Here is a 15,718-nt window from a genome sequence, read left to right as displayed (position 1 = left end):
AATTTAAATTTAAAAAAATAAAAATAAAAAAGACAAAGTTTGACCAAAGTTTTGCACTTGTGTTTTGTGCTTTTTTTGTGGAACATAATGGAATTTCCATTCATTTAAATAGGGAAATATGAATTAAAATTAAATTAAAATAATTACAAAGCAAATTGAATTCATTTTCCATTATTTTCTATGGGTAAAAGAATAATACTGACCCTGTCCAGCCAGCATCCTGGAATGGATTGCAGTCGACCACAAAGCTTCCACTGTACACGGGGAAAACAAAAACAAAAAAACTTGCACAACTGACTTAATGAGTCAAGTGAGAGATAAAAGCGCTTGCGCCATTTCTTCAATGGCTATACAGAGTCTCATTTTAATATACTCCTTTCATAGTCTCTCTCTCGCACGCGCGTGCGCACACACACACACACACACAGAGAGAGAGAATTAGAAACTGAATGTAGGTCAGTCCTGCAGAGAGATGTGAAAGTGAATTGTAAATCAAAACTATCTGCAGATGCTACGGCAACACTTCCCCCCACAGCTAAACTGCAGTGTGAGGTAATAGCGCGCGCGCACACACACACACACACACACACACACGATTTGAACCAGAGGTGTCAAATGTACATCCCGCGGGCAAGAACCGGACCCTCAGGGAGTGGAACAGATTGTTATTTGCCAATAAAAGTAACTGCTGTTACTGATTTTGTCCACTGGAGGTCCCACTGACAACCACTTGAATGACATTCTGAAATTGGTTGACACTCAGGATTTGACGCCTGATATTATTGATGCACTCGCGAAGGCGAAAAGATGCCAAGTTTCAAGAGTGAAGTGAGCCTACTTCAAATAAAATCCTGTGCCATCTTTCCACTAAATGAAAAAGAATACTTTCTCCTGGAGAAATATTTCAACACACTGAATATTGTATAATATTAGTCAACAGCTTCACTTCAAAAGAGGTTGGTTTGGTAGAATCCTTTTGCGGGTTTCGTTCATGCGTTGCCACAACTCGTATGTATTTTTATGTATACATTTACAAGGTGGGCCGATACGGCACCCTCTTTCTGAAAAGTTCCCACTTTAACTTCTAAAGTGTGATGAGTCAGTTGAGATTGTCAAGATGGATGCAGAAATTATGTCAATTTGAAATAATTTCTTGGTCTTAACACATTGTTTTCAAAAATTTACATAGAGTATATAAAGTAGATCCATTGTAAGATGAAAGTTGCACATGTGAATGAAAACACATTCCTTATAGTTTTAAAATTGCACTCGTTTTTGTTAAGAAATTTCAATTCACTCATGATTTGCAAGATAATAATCAGTAAATGGAACCCCTCCCACACATCCATCCATCCATTAAAAAAAATAAAAACTGTATCCAAAAATCTATTAAAAATTTAAATGTTAAGATTAGAGTTTTAAACCAGAGTTAGGGCTTCAAATTAGGGTTCGAAGTTTCAAAAAAGGGTTAGGGTATCTAATTTGAGTCTGTAGCCAGGGTTAGGGTGTCAAACTAGGGTTTCAAGTGAGGGTTATGGTTCAAACAAGCTTTAGAGCAGATGACTTTAGAGCCAGATGACTATGTGGCCCGCGAAGGCAAATCATGTATGTGAACTTCCATGATTCTTGTTAAAATCTGCACAAAATTTCTAATTGTCATACATCATAAATGATAATGTTGAGATATTGCAAGCATTTGTGTAACCAAACGAACAATCGTTGAAAAAAAAAAACAAAAAAAAAAAACATTACCCTTGATTTCTGATTCCAAAACTAGTTCATAAATTTCGTCTGTAAATATGATGAGGCGATTAAAGATGTTTTTGGTTTCACAGTCATAACGGCCCTCTGAGGGAAACCGTAACTACAATGTGGCTTGTTACAAAAATGAGTTTGACGCCCTTGCTTTAGGGTTTCAAGTTAGGCTCTTGTGTTCAGGTTAAGGATTCAAGAAGCATTAGGGTTCCAATTTAGTGTTTAGAGACAGGGTTAGGGGTTTAAAACAAAGGTTAGAGTCTCAAATTAGGGTCTCGTGCCAGGGTTAGTGTTTCAAACTAGGGTTAGCGCTTGAAATTAGGGTCTCAAGCCAGGGTTAGGGATTCAAATTGGAGTTTCAGGGCAATCTTAGAGTTTCCAACTACTACGTCTAAAGTTTAAAATTGGGGTTTCAAGCCAGGATTAGGGTTTGAAAGCAGGGCTTTAAAACAGAGTTGTGGTTTCAAATTAGGGTTTCAAGCCATGGTTAGGGATTTAAATTTGGGTTAGGGGTTTCAAGCCAGGGTTAAGGTGTCAAATTGGGTTTTCAATACAGCGTTAGGGTTTCAAAGTAAGGTATAAAGCAAGCATTAGAGTTTCAAACTAGGCTTATGGATTTAAATCAGATAAGGGCTTCTAATTAGGGTTGCGAAGCAGGGTTGGGGTTTCAAAGTACAGTCTCAAATCAGGGTTAGGCTTCAAGCAAGGGTATGGGTTTCAAATAAGGGTTAAGGTGTCAAATTAGGGTTTCGAGTGAAGGGTAGGTTTTCAAAACAGGATTGGCGGTTCAAGCTAGTATTACGATTAGGCATTCAAAGTATGCTACAGTCACTAAACAGTGTATAGAATGGAAGTTATTTTACACAATACAAACACAGTATACCACTACAACACGGTATGGGGGGGTGGGCTGTGTTGTAACAGCCTCGTTGCTACAGTGGGTACGGAAAGTATTTAGACCCCTTAAATTCTTTGTAATATTGCAGCCATTTCCTAAAATCATTTAAGTTTAAGAAAAAAAATGTACTTGTTGAAATTTTTGCAGATTTATTAAAAAAAGAAAAACTGAACTATCACACAGCCATAAGTATTCAGACCCTTTGCTCAGTAATTAGTAGAAGCACCCTTTTGAGCTAATACAGCCATGAGTCTTTTGGGGAATGATGCAACAAGGTTTTCACACCTGGATTTGGGGATCCTCTGCCATTCCTCCTTGCAGATCCTCTCCATTTCTGTCAGGTTTGAGGGTGAACGTTGGTGGACAGCCATTTTCAGGTCTCGCAAGAGATGCTCAACTGGGTTTAAGTCAGGGCTCTGGGTGGGCCATTCAAGAACAGTCACGGAGTTGTTCTAAAACCACTCCTTCGTTATTTTAGCTGTGTGCTTAGGGTCATTGTCTTGTTGGAAGGTAAACCTTCGGCCCAGTCTGAGGTCCTGAGCACTCTGGAGAAGGTTTTCATCCAGGATATCCCTATACTTGGCCACATTCATCTTTCCTTCTATTGCAACCAGTCATCCTCTCCCTGCAGCTGAAAAACACCTCCACAGCATAATGCTGCCACCACCATGCTTGGGACTGTATTGGACAGGTGATGAGCAGTGCCTGGTCTTCTCCACACGTACGGTTTAGAATTAAGGCCAAAACATTCGATCTTGGTCTCATCAGACCAGCGAATCTTATTTCTCACCATCTTGGAGTCCTTCAGGTGTTTTTAGCAAATTTCATGCAGGCTTTCATGTCTTGCACTGAGGAGAGGCTTCCATCGAGCCACTCTGCCATAAAGCCCCGACTGTTGACCTCATTCACCAAGGCTCTTCTCCCCCAATTTCTCAATTTGGCCAGACAGCCAGCTCCAGGCAGGGTTCTGATCGTCCCAAACGTCTGCCATTTCAGGATTATGGAGGCAACTGTGCTCTTAGGAACCTTAAGTTCAGCAGACATTTTTTTAGAACCTTGGCCAGATCTGTGCCTTGCCACAATTCTGTCTCTGAGCTCTTCAGGTTTCCTTTGACCTCATGATTCTCATTTGCTCTGACATGCACTGTGAGCTGTAAGGTCTTATATAGACAGGTGTGTGGCTTTCCTAATCAAGTCCAATCAGTATAATCAAACACAGCTGGACTCCAATGAAGGTGTAGAACCATTTCAAGGATGCTCGGAAGAAATGGACAGCACCCGAGTTCAATATGAGTGTCACAGCAAATGGTCTGATTACTTATGGCTGTGTGATATTTCAGTTTTTTTTATTTTTTAATAAATCTGCAAAAATGTCAACAATTCCGTTTTTTTCTGTAAATATGGGGTACTGTGTGTACATTAATGGGCGGGGGGGTAACTTAAACGATTTTAGCAAATGGCTGCAATATAACAAAGACTGAAACTTTTTAAGGGGGTCTGAATACTTTCTGTACCCACTGTAAATGACAAACAAAAATTAACACCATTCAACCAATGTCAACCATTCAATGTCTGAGCACATTGCCTAATTTCCCACAGAAGAAATGTAAAAAGAAAACTTACATAAACTGCGTATTTTTTGTAGACAGCATCCATGTCATTCGAGGTTCATTAACCCGTTTCCGAGACAAGTCATTTTCTGTCGCAATGGAGGCTAATGTTGCGGTTGTACTGTAGTTGTTCATTTGTTTTATGCCACCAAACTTGTTTTTTATAGACATCAACGGATTTTAGCGCGTGCTACTAGCTAGCAACAAGTATGTGCACTTCACACAGGGGTAGTCGTGTGGCGGAATAATGCCACTTTATTGATGAAATACAAATGACTATTTCATTTAGATGATAATATACGATGCAGCGATTCAGATTATAACTATGTATCGTGGTTACGATCTGAATCCGTTTTTATTTCACACAAGGACGAGCGCTTGTATTTTGTAGTCCAAATGAGAACGCTGAGGTGGGTGGACTACATTTCCGCTTGTGAGTGACGTCACCTCCACGCGACACACTATTTGCTGTGGTTCAGCTTCTGTTGCGAGTTCGCATTGATTACTGAATTCCTTCTTTCATGTGACAAACATCGCAATGGACTTCACCCGTCTGGGGTTTGTGGCCTTGTTATGCGTTTGTGCACACGCCGCTTCGCCGCCCAATTTCCTCGTGCTCTTCGCCGATGATTTGGGTTTTGGGGACTTGGGCTGTTACGGACACCCCAGCTCGCTTAGCCCGAATCTGGACCGACTTGCAGCTGGGGGGCTCCGCTTCACGGACTTCTACTGCACCAGCCCCCTCTGCAGCCCGTCCAGGTCAATACTTTGTTATCTATGAACATAAGATACCGTTATTTGCTGATCTTATTTGAATAAGAGTGCCACGCGCACGTTTGTTTAAAAATTCTGGAATTACTAATCTGTAATTTTGGTTCTAAGTGTACCTAATGAAGTGCATATTTGTTCAATTATTATATTAAATGAACAAATAATAATAAAAGTAATAATGATAATCATAATATACGTTGAAAAAATATGTCATGAATAATCTTTAGTATTATTGTATTATTAATTGTATTTCATAAAGGTTTGAAATAATAAATATGTATTGTGGTTGTGTCATGTCATATTTATATTGTATTAAAGTCCCTGCATTATATTATAATTATTTAATTGTATTATATTATTATTATATTGATATTTTATTAATAACTTATGACAATTAAATAATTAAAGAGTGGAAATAATACACTACGTACGACAAATAATACACATTGTGTATTGTAATTGTGTAATACATTAAATGGTGTTTTTATTTATTTATATTTTCTTCCTTAATATTATTCAATAATTACAGGGTGGAGGTAATAAACGAATAATGTAATTTGTAATTTAATAATAAAAATAGTGTTGTATGGTTTGTCAGTTTTGTTTTTTTTAATTTATTTTTTAGGCAGCACGGTGGAGGACTGGTTAGAGCGTCAGCCTCACAGTTCTGAGGACCGGGGTTCAATCCCCGACCCCGCCATGAATTGGAGACTCTAAATTGCCCGAAGGTGTGAATGTGAGTGCGAATGGTTGTTTGTTTGTATGTGCCCTGCGATTGGCTGGCAACCAATTCATGGTGCACCCCGCCTCCTGCCCGATGATAGCTGGGATAGGCTCCAGCACGCCCGCGACCCTAGTGAGGAGAAGCGGTTTAGAAAATTGATGGATGGATGGGTGGACTTATTTTTTAAATAACATAATTATTAATAGGCGGCACGGTGGTCGACTGGTGAGAGCATCTGCCTCACAGTTCTGAGGACCGGGGTTCAAGCCCCGACCCTGCCTGTGTGGAGTTTGCATGTTCTCCCCATGCCTGCGTGGCTTTCCTCCGGGTACTCCGGTTTCCTCCCACATCCCAAAAATATGCAGGGTAGGTTAATTGAAGACTCTAAATTGCCCGTAGGTGTGAATGTGAGTGTGAATGGTTATTTGTATGTGCCCTGCGATTGGCTGGCAACCAGTTCAGGGCGTACCCCGCCTCCTGCCCGATGATAGTTGGGATAGGCTCCAGCACGACCACAACCCTATTCAGAAGAAGAAGCGACACAAAAAATGGATGGATGTATAATCATTATAATCAATAATTAAACAATTAATAATAATAATAACATTGTGTGCTGTACTTGTGTAAAATATATTTTTATCATTTGATTTTTTTAATATATCAAAACTGTAGACATACTGAAAATAAATACAAGTGAATTGTATTATTTCCACTATATATCTATTTAATAATAATAAGGAAGTAAAAAAAAAATTCAAAAATATGAAACTATCACAATACAGAAGTATTATTTTTATTATTAATTGAAAAATCTAAATGTACTACTGTACTATCATTTTATTAATTATTATTCTATTTGTTCAATGGTTTAATTGCATTATCTGTCCAGGGCATCGCTGCTGACGGGGCGCTATCAGACCCGTTCGGGTATCTACCCCGGAGTTCTGTACCCCGGTTCCGTAGGCGGCCTCCCACTAAACGAGACCACCATCGCCGAGGTGCTGAAGCCTCTGGGCTACGCCACGGCCGCCGTGGGCAAGTGGCACCTGGGAGTCGGGCCCAACGGAACCTTCCTTCCCACCAGGCAGGGCTTCGACGAGTACCTCGGCATTCCGTACTCGCACGACATGGTCAGTGTTGCCAAAAGTATTGCAACCCATGTGACTGACAGGTGTGTCCTATTTAGAGTTGCAAAGGGGTGAAAAGTTAAATCGAGGGATTTTGGAAATAATAAGCATACTGTAAATAAATTTAAAGAAACGTTGTTTTGTCTTCAGCAGACATCCATGCAAAATCATACAAGTTAAAAAGCATTTCAACAGATTTACTGTATGTGAGCCACTGAGAACTAGAGTGGGATAACTAAATTTTCCTCATTTTGCAGTAGTGTTGCAACTACAATAAAACTTAGGGGGATTTATATTTTGGGGATTTATATGGCACTGTTTACTTCTGAATACTTGTTTTTACAGACATTGTGGTTTTCCTCATATTTACAATACAATGATTTGGAACTTGGGCCATCTTAGATACTTAGATATTTTAATTGCACTTTTATCCACAACCGTGGTACTGTTATCATCGTCAGTTCCATAGGTTGGATCCCAGTCTGTATCCTCGAGGTTGCCGAAAAGAAAAGAAATAAACTCGGATTAAAAAACAGTGCTCAAAATCCGAACATCCCTCAAATCTATCAATAGTTCTTGAAAGTTGATAAATAACTCACTTGACTTATACTAACATGCAGATGCATGTAACTGAAACATGGAGTTAACCCACTCTCGTTCTCAGTGTTCTCAAGCCTTTTTGTTTTTGAGGGAAAAAAATGGACGATTTCCTTTAAAGGCCATATCACACCCTAAAAAGCAAGCTGTTAAAAAGTCAGTTTGACATAATATCTCCCCGTGAAATGTTTTGGGTCTTTTTATAATTGCTTATCTTTACCAGGGTCCATGTCACAACCTGACCTGCTTCCCTCCGGACGTAAAGTGCTTCGGGATGTGCGACGTGGGCACCGTGCTGGTCCCGCTGATGCACAACGAAGACATCAAGGAGCAGCCTGTTAACTTCTTGGATCTGGAACGAGCTTACAGCGACTTCTCAGCCAGCTTCATCGCCTCCGCGTCCAAGAGGAAACAACCTTTCTTCCTTTACTATCCTTCCCATGTAGGCAGCCAACGACGTTGCTTTTTTACTTCAATGTTATAACATTTCGGGTTGTCACTATCAAATATGGCAGCACGGTGACCAACTGGTGAGAGCATCTGCCTCACAGTTCTGAGGACCGGGGTTCAATCCCCGGCCCCGCCTATGTGGAGTTTGCATGTTCTCCACGTGCCTGCGTGGGTTTTCTCCAGGCACTCCGGTTTCCTCCCACATCCCAAAAACATGCGTGGTAGGTTAATTGACAACTCTAAATTGCCCGTAGGTGTGAATGATTGTTTGTTTGTATGTGCCCTGCGATTGGCTGGCAACCAGTTCAGGGTGTACCCTGCCTCCTGCCCGATGATAGCTGGGATAGTCTCCAGCACGCCCGCTACCCTAGTGAGGAGAAGCGGCTCAGAAAATGGATGGATGGACTATCAAATATTTTTAGAATCGATTCTCCTACTGACGAGTGAAAGAGTAATTGAATAATAATTGACCAGTAAATTGAGAGCTTCGCCTTTCGGCTTAGCTCCTTCTTCACCACAACGGACCGATACAAAGTCCGCATCACTGCAGACGCTGCACCGAGCCTGTCGATCTCCCGTTCCATTCTTCCCTCACTCGTGAACAAGACCCCAAGATACTTGAACTCCTCCACTTGGGGCAGGATTTCATCCCCGACCTGGAGAGGGCACGCCACCCTTTTCCGACTGAGGACCATGGTCTCAGATTTGGAGGAGCTGATTCTCATTTCAGCCGCTTCACACACGGGTCCGAACCGCTCCAGTGAGAGTTGGAGATCACGGTTTGATGAAGCCAACAGAACCACATCATCTGCGAAAAGCAGAGATGCAATACTGACACCACCAAACCAGACCCCCTCTACATCTCCGCTGCGCATAGAAATTCTGTGCATAAAAGTTATGAACAGAATCGGTGTCAAAGGGCAGCCTTGGCGGCGTCCAACCCTCACCGGAAACGAGTCCGATTTACTGCCGGATATGCGGACCAAACTATGACTCCGGCCGTACAGGGACCGAACAGCCCGTATCAGGGGGTTCGGTACCCCATACTCCCAAAGCTCCCCCCACAGGACTCCCCGAGGGACATGGTCAAACGCCTTCTCCAAGTCCACAAAACACATGTAGACTGGTTGGGCGAACTCCCATGCACCCTCAAGGACCCTGCCGAGGGTGAAGACCTGGTCCAGGACGAAAAGCACACTGCTCCTCCTGGATCTGAGAGTCAACTTCCCAACGGACCCTCCTCTCCAGCACCCCTGAATAGGTTGGGAGGCTGAGGAGTGTGATCCCCCTGTAGTTGGAACACACCCTCCGGTCCCCCTTCTTAAAAAGGGGGACCACCACTCCAGTCTGCCAGTCCAGAGGCACTGTCCCCGATGTCCGTGCAATGTTGCAGAGGTGTGTCAACCAGGACTGCCCCACAACATCCAGAGCCTTTAGGAACTCCGGGCGAATTTCATCCACCCCCGTGCCTTGCCACCGTGGAGCTTTTTAACCACCTCGGTGACCTCAACCCCAGAGATAGTAAAGCCTGCCTCAGAAAACCCAGACTCTGCTTCCTCGTGGGAAGGCGTGTCGGTAGAATTGAGGAGGTCTTTGAAGTATTCTCCCCACCGACTCACAACGTCCCGAGTCGTGGTCAGCAGCGCTCCATCCCCACTATACACAGTGTTGATGGTGCACTGCTTCCCCCTCCTGAGACGCCGGATAGTGGACCAGAATTTCCTTGAAGCTGTCCGGAAGTCTTTCTCCATGGCCTCACCGAACTCCTCCCATGCAAGTTTTTGCTTTAGCGACCACCAAAGATGCATTCCGGTGGGCCAGCTGGTACCCATCAGCTGCCTCAGGAGTCCCACAGGCCAAAAAGGCCCGATAGGACTCCTTCTTCAGCTTGACGGCATCCCTCACCGTTGGTGTCCACCAACGGGTTCGGGGATTGCCGCCACGACAGGCACCAACCACCTTACGGCCACTGCTCCGGTCAGCCGCCTCAGCAATGGAGGCGCGGAACATGGTCCACTCGGACTCAATGTCCCCCGTTCTGTCGGAGGAGGGAGTTGAAACTCCTTCTGACAGGGGATTCTGCCAGACATTCCCAGCAGACCCTCACAATAAATTTGGGCCTGCCACATCGGACCGGCATCTTCCTCCACCATCGGAGCCAACTCACCACCAGGTGGTGATTAGTTGACAGCTCCGCCGCTCTCTTCACCCGAGTGTCCAAGACATGCGGTCGCAAGTCCGATGACACGACTACAAAGTCCATCATCGAACTGCGACTTCGGGTGTCCTGGTGCACGTGTGGACACCCCTATGCTTGAACATGGTGTTCGTTATGGATAATCCGTGATGAGCACAGAAGTCCAATAACAGCACACCACTCGGGTTCTGATCGGGGGGGGGGGCGTTCCTCCCAATCACGCCCTTCCAGGTCTCACTGTCATTGCCCACGTGAGCATTGAAGTCCCCCAGCAGAACGATGGAGTCCCCAGCGGGAGGGCTCTCCAGCACCCCCTCTAAGGGTGGATACTCTGATCTGCTGTTTGGTGCATAGGCACAAATAACACTCAGGACCTGTCCCCCCACCCGAAGGCAGAGGGAGGCTACCCACCGGGGTAAATCCCAACGTACAGGCGCCGAGCTGGGGGCCAATAAGTATTCCCGCACCTGCTCGCCACCTCTCACCGTGGGCAACTCCAGAGTGGAAGAGAATCCAACCCCTCTCGAGAGGACTGGTACCAGAGGCGAGTCCGACAATATCTAGTCGGAAATTCTCGACCTCGCACACCAGCTCGGGCTCCTTCCCTGCCAGAGAGGTGACATTCCACGTTCCTAGAGCCAGCTTCTGTAGCCGGGGATCAGATCGCCAAGGTCCCCGCCTTTGGCCACCGCCCAGCTTGCACTGCACCCGACCCCTATGGCCCCTCCCACAGGTGGTGAGCCGATAGGAAGGGGGACCCACGTTACCCTTTCGGGCTGTGCCCGGCCGAGCCCCATGGGTGCAGGCCTGGCCACAAGGCGCTCGCCTTCGTGCCCCACCTCCAGGCCTGGGTCCAGAGGGGCCGTCATCATAAGGGGTCTTTGAGCCGTGCTTTGTCTGGTCCCTCACCTCGGACCTGTTTGTCAGGGCTGACCCTACCAGGGGGTTGAAGCCCCAGACAACTTAGCTCCTTGGATCATTGGGACACACAAACCCCTCCACCACGATAAGGTGATGGCTTCCAGGAGGGGTTAGCCGAGTTATTTGATTTTTTTTTTTTGCCCTGCCCTAATAACATTGATAACATCTTATTCTTCTTTCCCGCACCAGCACACCCATTACCCGCAATATGCAGGGCCGGGGGCTGCCGGGAAGACGTCAAGAGGGCCGTTTGGAGACTCTCTGCTGGAGTTTGACAACACTGTCGGAAAGCTGCTGGCCACCCTGGAGGAGAGTGGCGTGATCAACAACACGCTGGTCTTCTTCACGGCAGACAACGGGTCGGCTATTGTTGGTGGATTTTGTCTCCATGGGCATTTTCATTATATATATATATAATATATATATATATATATATTATATAATATATATATATATATTATATATATATATATATATATAATATATATTATATATGTATATATATGTGTTCAAAAAATTTTTAAGCTCAAAGCGGTTCAGCAAAACTGTCGTAGTTTTCTACTTTTCCCTCATCACTGTCTTTGTGTCAGGCCTTCGCTAATGCGCATGTCCCGAGGCGGCAATGCAGGCGCTCTGAGATGTGGCAAAGGTACCACATACGAGGGCGGCATGAGGGAGCCCGCCATTGCCTTCTGGCCCGGCACCATCACACCAGGTCTGCTGTTCGCTATTTCAATTCAGTCAAAACAGGGCTTGCCAGCATGCTACAGCAGGGTGTGGTACTATACTAAAGATGTGCAATGCTAAATTTGGACTCTCCTATATTCTGTAAAATCCCATACAGTATGTCTTTTGATTTGTCATCATTCTTTGCGTTCTTTTTTTGTTTTCAGGTGTGACTCGTGAGCTGGCCAGCAGTCTAGACATCCTGCCCACCATCGCTAGGCTAGCCGGTGCTAGAGTGCCCCAAGTGGCGCTGGATGGTTTTGACATGACTGAAATCCTTACCAACCAGGGAAAGGTAAAAGCCGTGAACTTTCAGCGGGAAGAATTCAGTTAATCTGACGAGGATATATTTTATCAAAGAAAAAAAATCTGATAATCTTCCAGGAAGAAGAAAAAAATCCTTTTCAAAAAACATAAAATTTTTCAAAAGAAAAATACTGAAAAACTGCAAGATAAAAACTAAAAATTGTCACAATCTCAATGAAGAAAATCATTTCTTTTGAGAAAAAATACTCAAAATTCACAAGAAGATTTTTTTTCAGGAATAACACTGGAATACTGGTAATCTTACAAAAAAAAAAGTCTTATTTGTCTGAGGAGAAATACTGGTAATCTTACTAAAAAATGTCATTTATTTAAAGAAAAAAAAATTCTTGAGGAACATTGTTGTAATTTTGCTTAAAAAAAAATTAAAACTTATTTTTAGAAACTGTACTCATAATTTACAAGGAATAAATCACATTTGTTCCATGGAAAAATACTGGGCACGGTGACCGACTGGTTGGAGCGTCTGCCTCACAGTTCTGAGGACCCGGGTTCAATTCCCGGCCCTGCCTGTGTGGAGTTTGCATGTTCTCCCCGTGCCTGTGTGGGTTTTCTCCGGGCACTCCGGTTTCCTCCCACATCCCAAAAACATGCATGGTAGGTTAATTGAAGACTCTAAATTGCTCGTAGGTGTGAATGGTTGTTTGTTTAAATGTGCCTTGCGATTGGCTGGAAAATACTGGTAATCTTATAAATTTACGTCATAGTTTTTCAAGGAATAACAATTGAACATTGCGAGAAATGTTATTGTTTTTTTTCCCCCCAAGAAAATTTGTCATACTCTTACTGGGGGGGAAAGTTTAGGGTTGTTGTTTTTTTTTTTTTTTTTGTAAAAATACGAGTGAGTTTAAGAGCAAAATGTCATATTTTATTTCGGGAAAATACTGGTAAAAGAAAAAGGTCAGATGTTTTTCATTCATGTCTATTTTCATGACAGTGTTCCAGAATACCTTGGCCTTTCTGTGTACATGTCAAAATTGTCATGTTTTTGCAGAGTAAAAGGGAGGCAATAATGTTCTACCCCTCTGACCCAAGTGAACAGTTGGGCCTGTTTGCTCTGCGACTTGAGAAGTACAAGGCGCACTTCTACACGCGAGGTGAGCTTCATGGGCTCAGTGCACCCCGGCTCCCCAATCCTAACCTTCATCCACATTTTAACCGCTAGCCCTCTAAATCCTAACCATAACGCTTAGAACCACATCACTTGAGTCATATCATTCTGAAGTAACAGTACTCTTACTTGAGTGCAATTTGTGGCTACTCTACCCACCTGTACTCGTCACAGTTGTTCCTTTCCACCAGGTTCGACGCATAGCAGCACCACCCCCGACAAAGAATGCTCAGCGTTCTCCGTCCTAAATTTTCACGACCCGCCGCTGCTCTTCGACTTGGAGGCGGACCCCTCGGAGCGCTACCCGCTCGTGCCGGGCGGCGAGACGGACGTCCCAGCATTGCTGGAGAGGATCAAGAAAGTCAAGGAGCAGTTTGAAGCATCCATGTCGTTCGGAGAGAGTGAGATCGGGAAAGGAAGCGACCCGCAGCTGGAGCCTTGCTGCAGTCCGGAGTGCAGTCAGAAACCTCACTGCTGTCAGTGTTGACGGTTCAAAACAAACAGACTGTAGAAATAACCCGAACCCTAACCCTAACCCATGAAGGAGTTAAACAAATGTATTTCTTTGTGGTCTTTCTGTTGGCACTTAAAACTGTACAATTTTATATTTCGTCAGCCTAATAGCATAATTGCCCAAGTCAGATATTCTGAAAGTGTGGTACAAGTACCACGAGTGTTATGCGAAAGAATCACTGAATTACTATATACAGTGGGTACGGAAAGCATTCTGACCCCTTAAATTTTTTACTGTTTGTTATAGTGCAGCCCTTTGCTGAAATATCACACAGCCATAAGTATTCAGACCCTTTGCTCAGTATTTATTAGAAGCACAGTTTAGAATTAAGGCCAAAACATTCTGTCTTGGTCTCATCAGACCAGAGAATCTTATTTCTCACCATCTTGGAGTCCTTCAGGTGTTTTTTTAGCAAACTCCATGCAGGCTTTCATGTCTTGCACTGAGGAGAGGCTTCCATCGAGCCACTCTGCCATAAAGCCCAGACTGTTGACCTCACTCACCAAGGCTCTTCTCCCCCAATTTCTCAGTTTGGCCGGACGGCCAGCTCCAGGCAGGGTTCTGATCGTCCCAAACGTCTTCCATTTCAGGATTATGGAGGCAACTGTGCTCCTAGGAACCTTAAGTTCAGCAGACACTTTATTAGAACCTTGGCCAGATCTGTGCCTTGCCACAATTCTGTCTCTGAGCTCTTCAGGCAGTTCCCTTGACCTCATGATTCTCATTTGCTCTGACTTGCACTGTGAGCTGTAAGGTCTTATATAGACAGGTGTGTGGCTTTCCTAATCAAGTCCAATCAGTATAATCAAACACAGCTGGACTCCAATGAAGGTGTAGAACCATCTCAAGCATGATCAGAAGAAATGGAAACCACCCAAGTTAAATATGAGTGTCACAGCAAAGGGTCTGAATTACTTATGGCTGTTTGATATTTCAGTTTTTCTTTTTTAATAAATCTGCAAAAAAATTCAACAATAAAAATGTTTTTCTGTCAATATGGGCTGCTGTGTGTACATTAATGAGGAAAAAATGAACTTAAATTATTTTAGCAAATGGCTGCAATATACAAAAGAGTGAAAAATGTAATACTTTCCGTACCCACTGTATGTTCAAACTGTGCATAATGTTAGAGTGATTTAAATTTCCTTTTTTTTCTCCAGCACAGAACATTTGTGAAGCACAGTTCACCTGCGTTTAACTTTTAAGTAAAATACAGTTGCATTTAATCTTGTAGGACTATTTTCAAAATTGTACTTAGGTAAAATTTTAATGTAACTCATTCCTTAAGTAGTTTTATTATTCCCTAAATTTACAAGAGAGCTACGTTGTTGTTGTTTTTTGTGGTGGTACTTGATTTTAAAAACTTTCAGAACCACTGGCCCTTTTTTAAATTACACAATAAATTACTGGCCCTTTTTTAAATTACACAATTAAATTACACAATAGCAATTTAAAAAAAAAAAAACAACAACAATGTGCTTGCTCGTTTTTCAGTGTAGATTCTCACACATCAGCGCAATTCACGAAGGTTGAACTGTGGCAGTTGGCTGAAAGCGTTAACAATGACTTGGCCAATGTTGCTGTTGGGCTAACAAGATGTTTGCTAGCACTTAACGTACTGTTCAAGTCAATTCTGACCTGTTTTGACATTTGACAATGATAAAATACTATTACGATGTAATATAATGTAGCAGATGATTTAAAAAAAAAAAGCGAACTGGGCTGTTCCTATTGGTTGAATTTGTTGGTTGTTTTTCTTGTACATGTATACCACAGTATACCCATGTGCAGTAAAAGATCAGATCATCACCTCCAACCATCTTTTCTTGTCTTATTGGGTATCTTTTTATCCACGAAGAATTGGCGTTGTCGGCAGCATAAAGTAGCAAATTGCAAAAGAAAAGGACGAAAGTCGTAATTTGCAATAGAAACCTAATTTTGCGAGAATAAACATTGAAATTACTGAAGAAATAAAGTTTTGATAGCTAGTACA

General features: G+C 43.2%; 1 protein-coding gene across 1 annotated transcript; it reads left to right on the top strand.

Annotated features, from left to right (window-relative positions):
• The first annotated feature begins 4,730 nt into the window (after positions 1-4,730).
• On the top strand, positions 4,731-15,541 carry arsa (arylsulfatase A). The gene is made up of 8 exons (XM_061676660.1): positions 4,731-5,022; positions 6,648-6,888; positions 7,706-7,924; positions 11,240-11,409; positions 11,641-11,765; positions 11,944-12,071; positions 13,095-13,197; positions 13,403-15,541. The coding sequence occupies exons 1-8, from the start codon at positions 4,802-4,804 to the stop codon at positions 13,696-13,698; spliced, it is 1,503 nt and encodes a 500-aa protein (XP_061532644.1). The 5' UTR covers positions 4,731-4,801; the 3' UTR covers positions 13,699-15,541.
• Positions 15,542-15,718: the final 177 nt, after the last annotated feature.

The sequence above is a fragment of the Phycodurus eques genome, chromosome 5, assembly GCF_024500275.1.
Source record: "Phycodurus eques isolate BA_2022a chromosome 5, UOR_Pequ_1.1, whole genome shotgun sequence".
NCBI lineage: Eukaryota > Metazoa > Chordata > Actinopteri > Syngnathiformes > Syngnathidae > Phycodurus > Phycodurus eques.
Note: the sequence above shows the minus strand (reverse complement) of the source record. Positions and strands in the feature narration are given on the sequence as shown.

What these genes read in the sequence shown, in the direction of transcription:
- arsa (XM_061676660.1), top strand. Translation starts at nt 4,802, where the DNA reads ATGGACTTCACCCGTCTGGGGTTTGTGGCCTTGTTATGCGTTTGTGCA. An exon ending in TCCTTTACTATCCTTCCCAT is followed by an intron (nt 7,925 to 11,239) that starts GTAGGCAGCCAA and finishes TTCCCGCACCAG; the next exon opens with CACACCCATTACCCGCAATA. An exon ending in GGCGCACTTCTACACGCGAG is followed by an intron (nt 13,198 to 13,402) that starts GTGAGCTTCATG and finishes CCTTTCCACCAG; the next exon opens with GTTCGACGCATAGCAGCACC.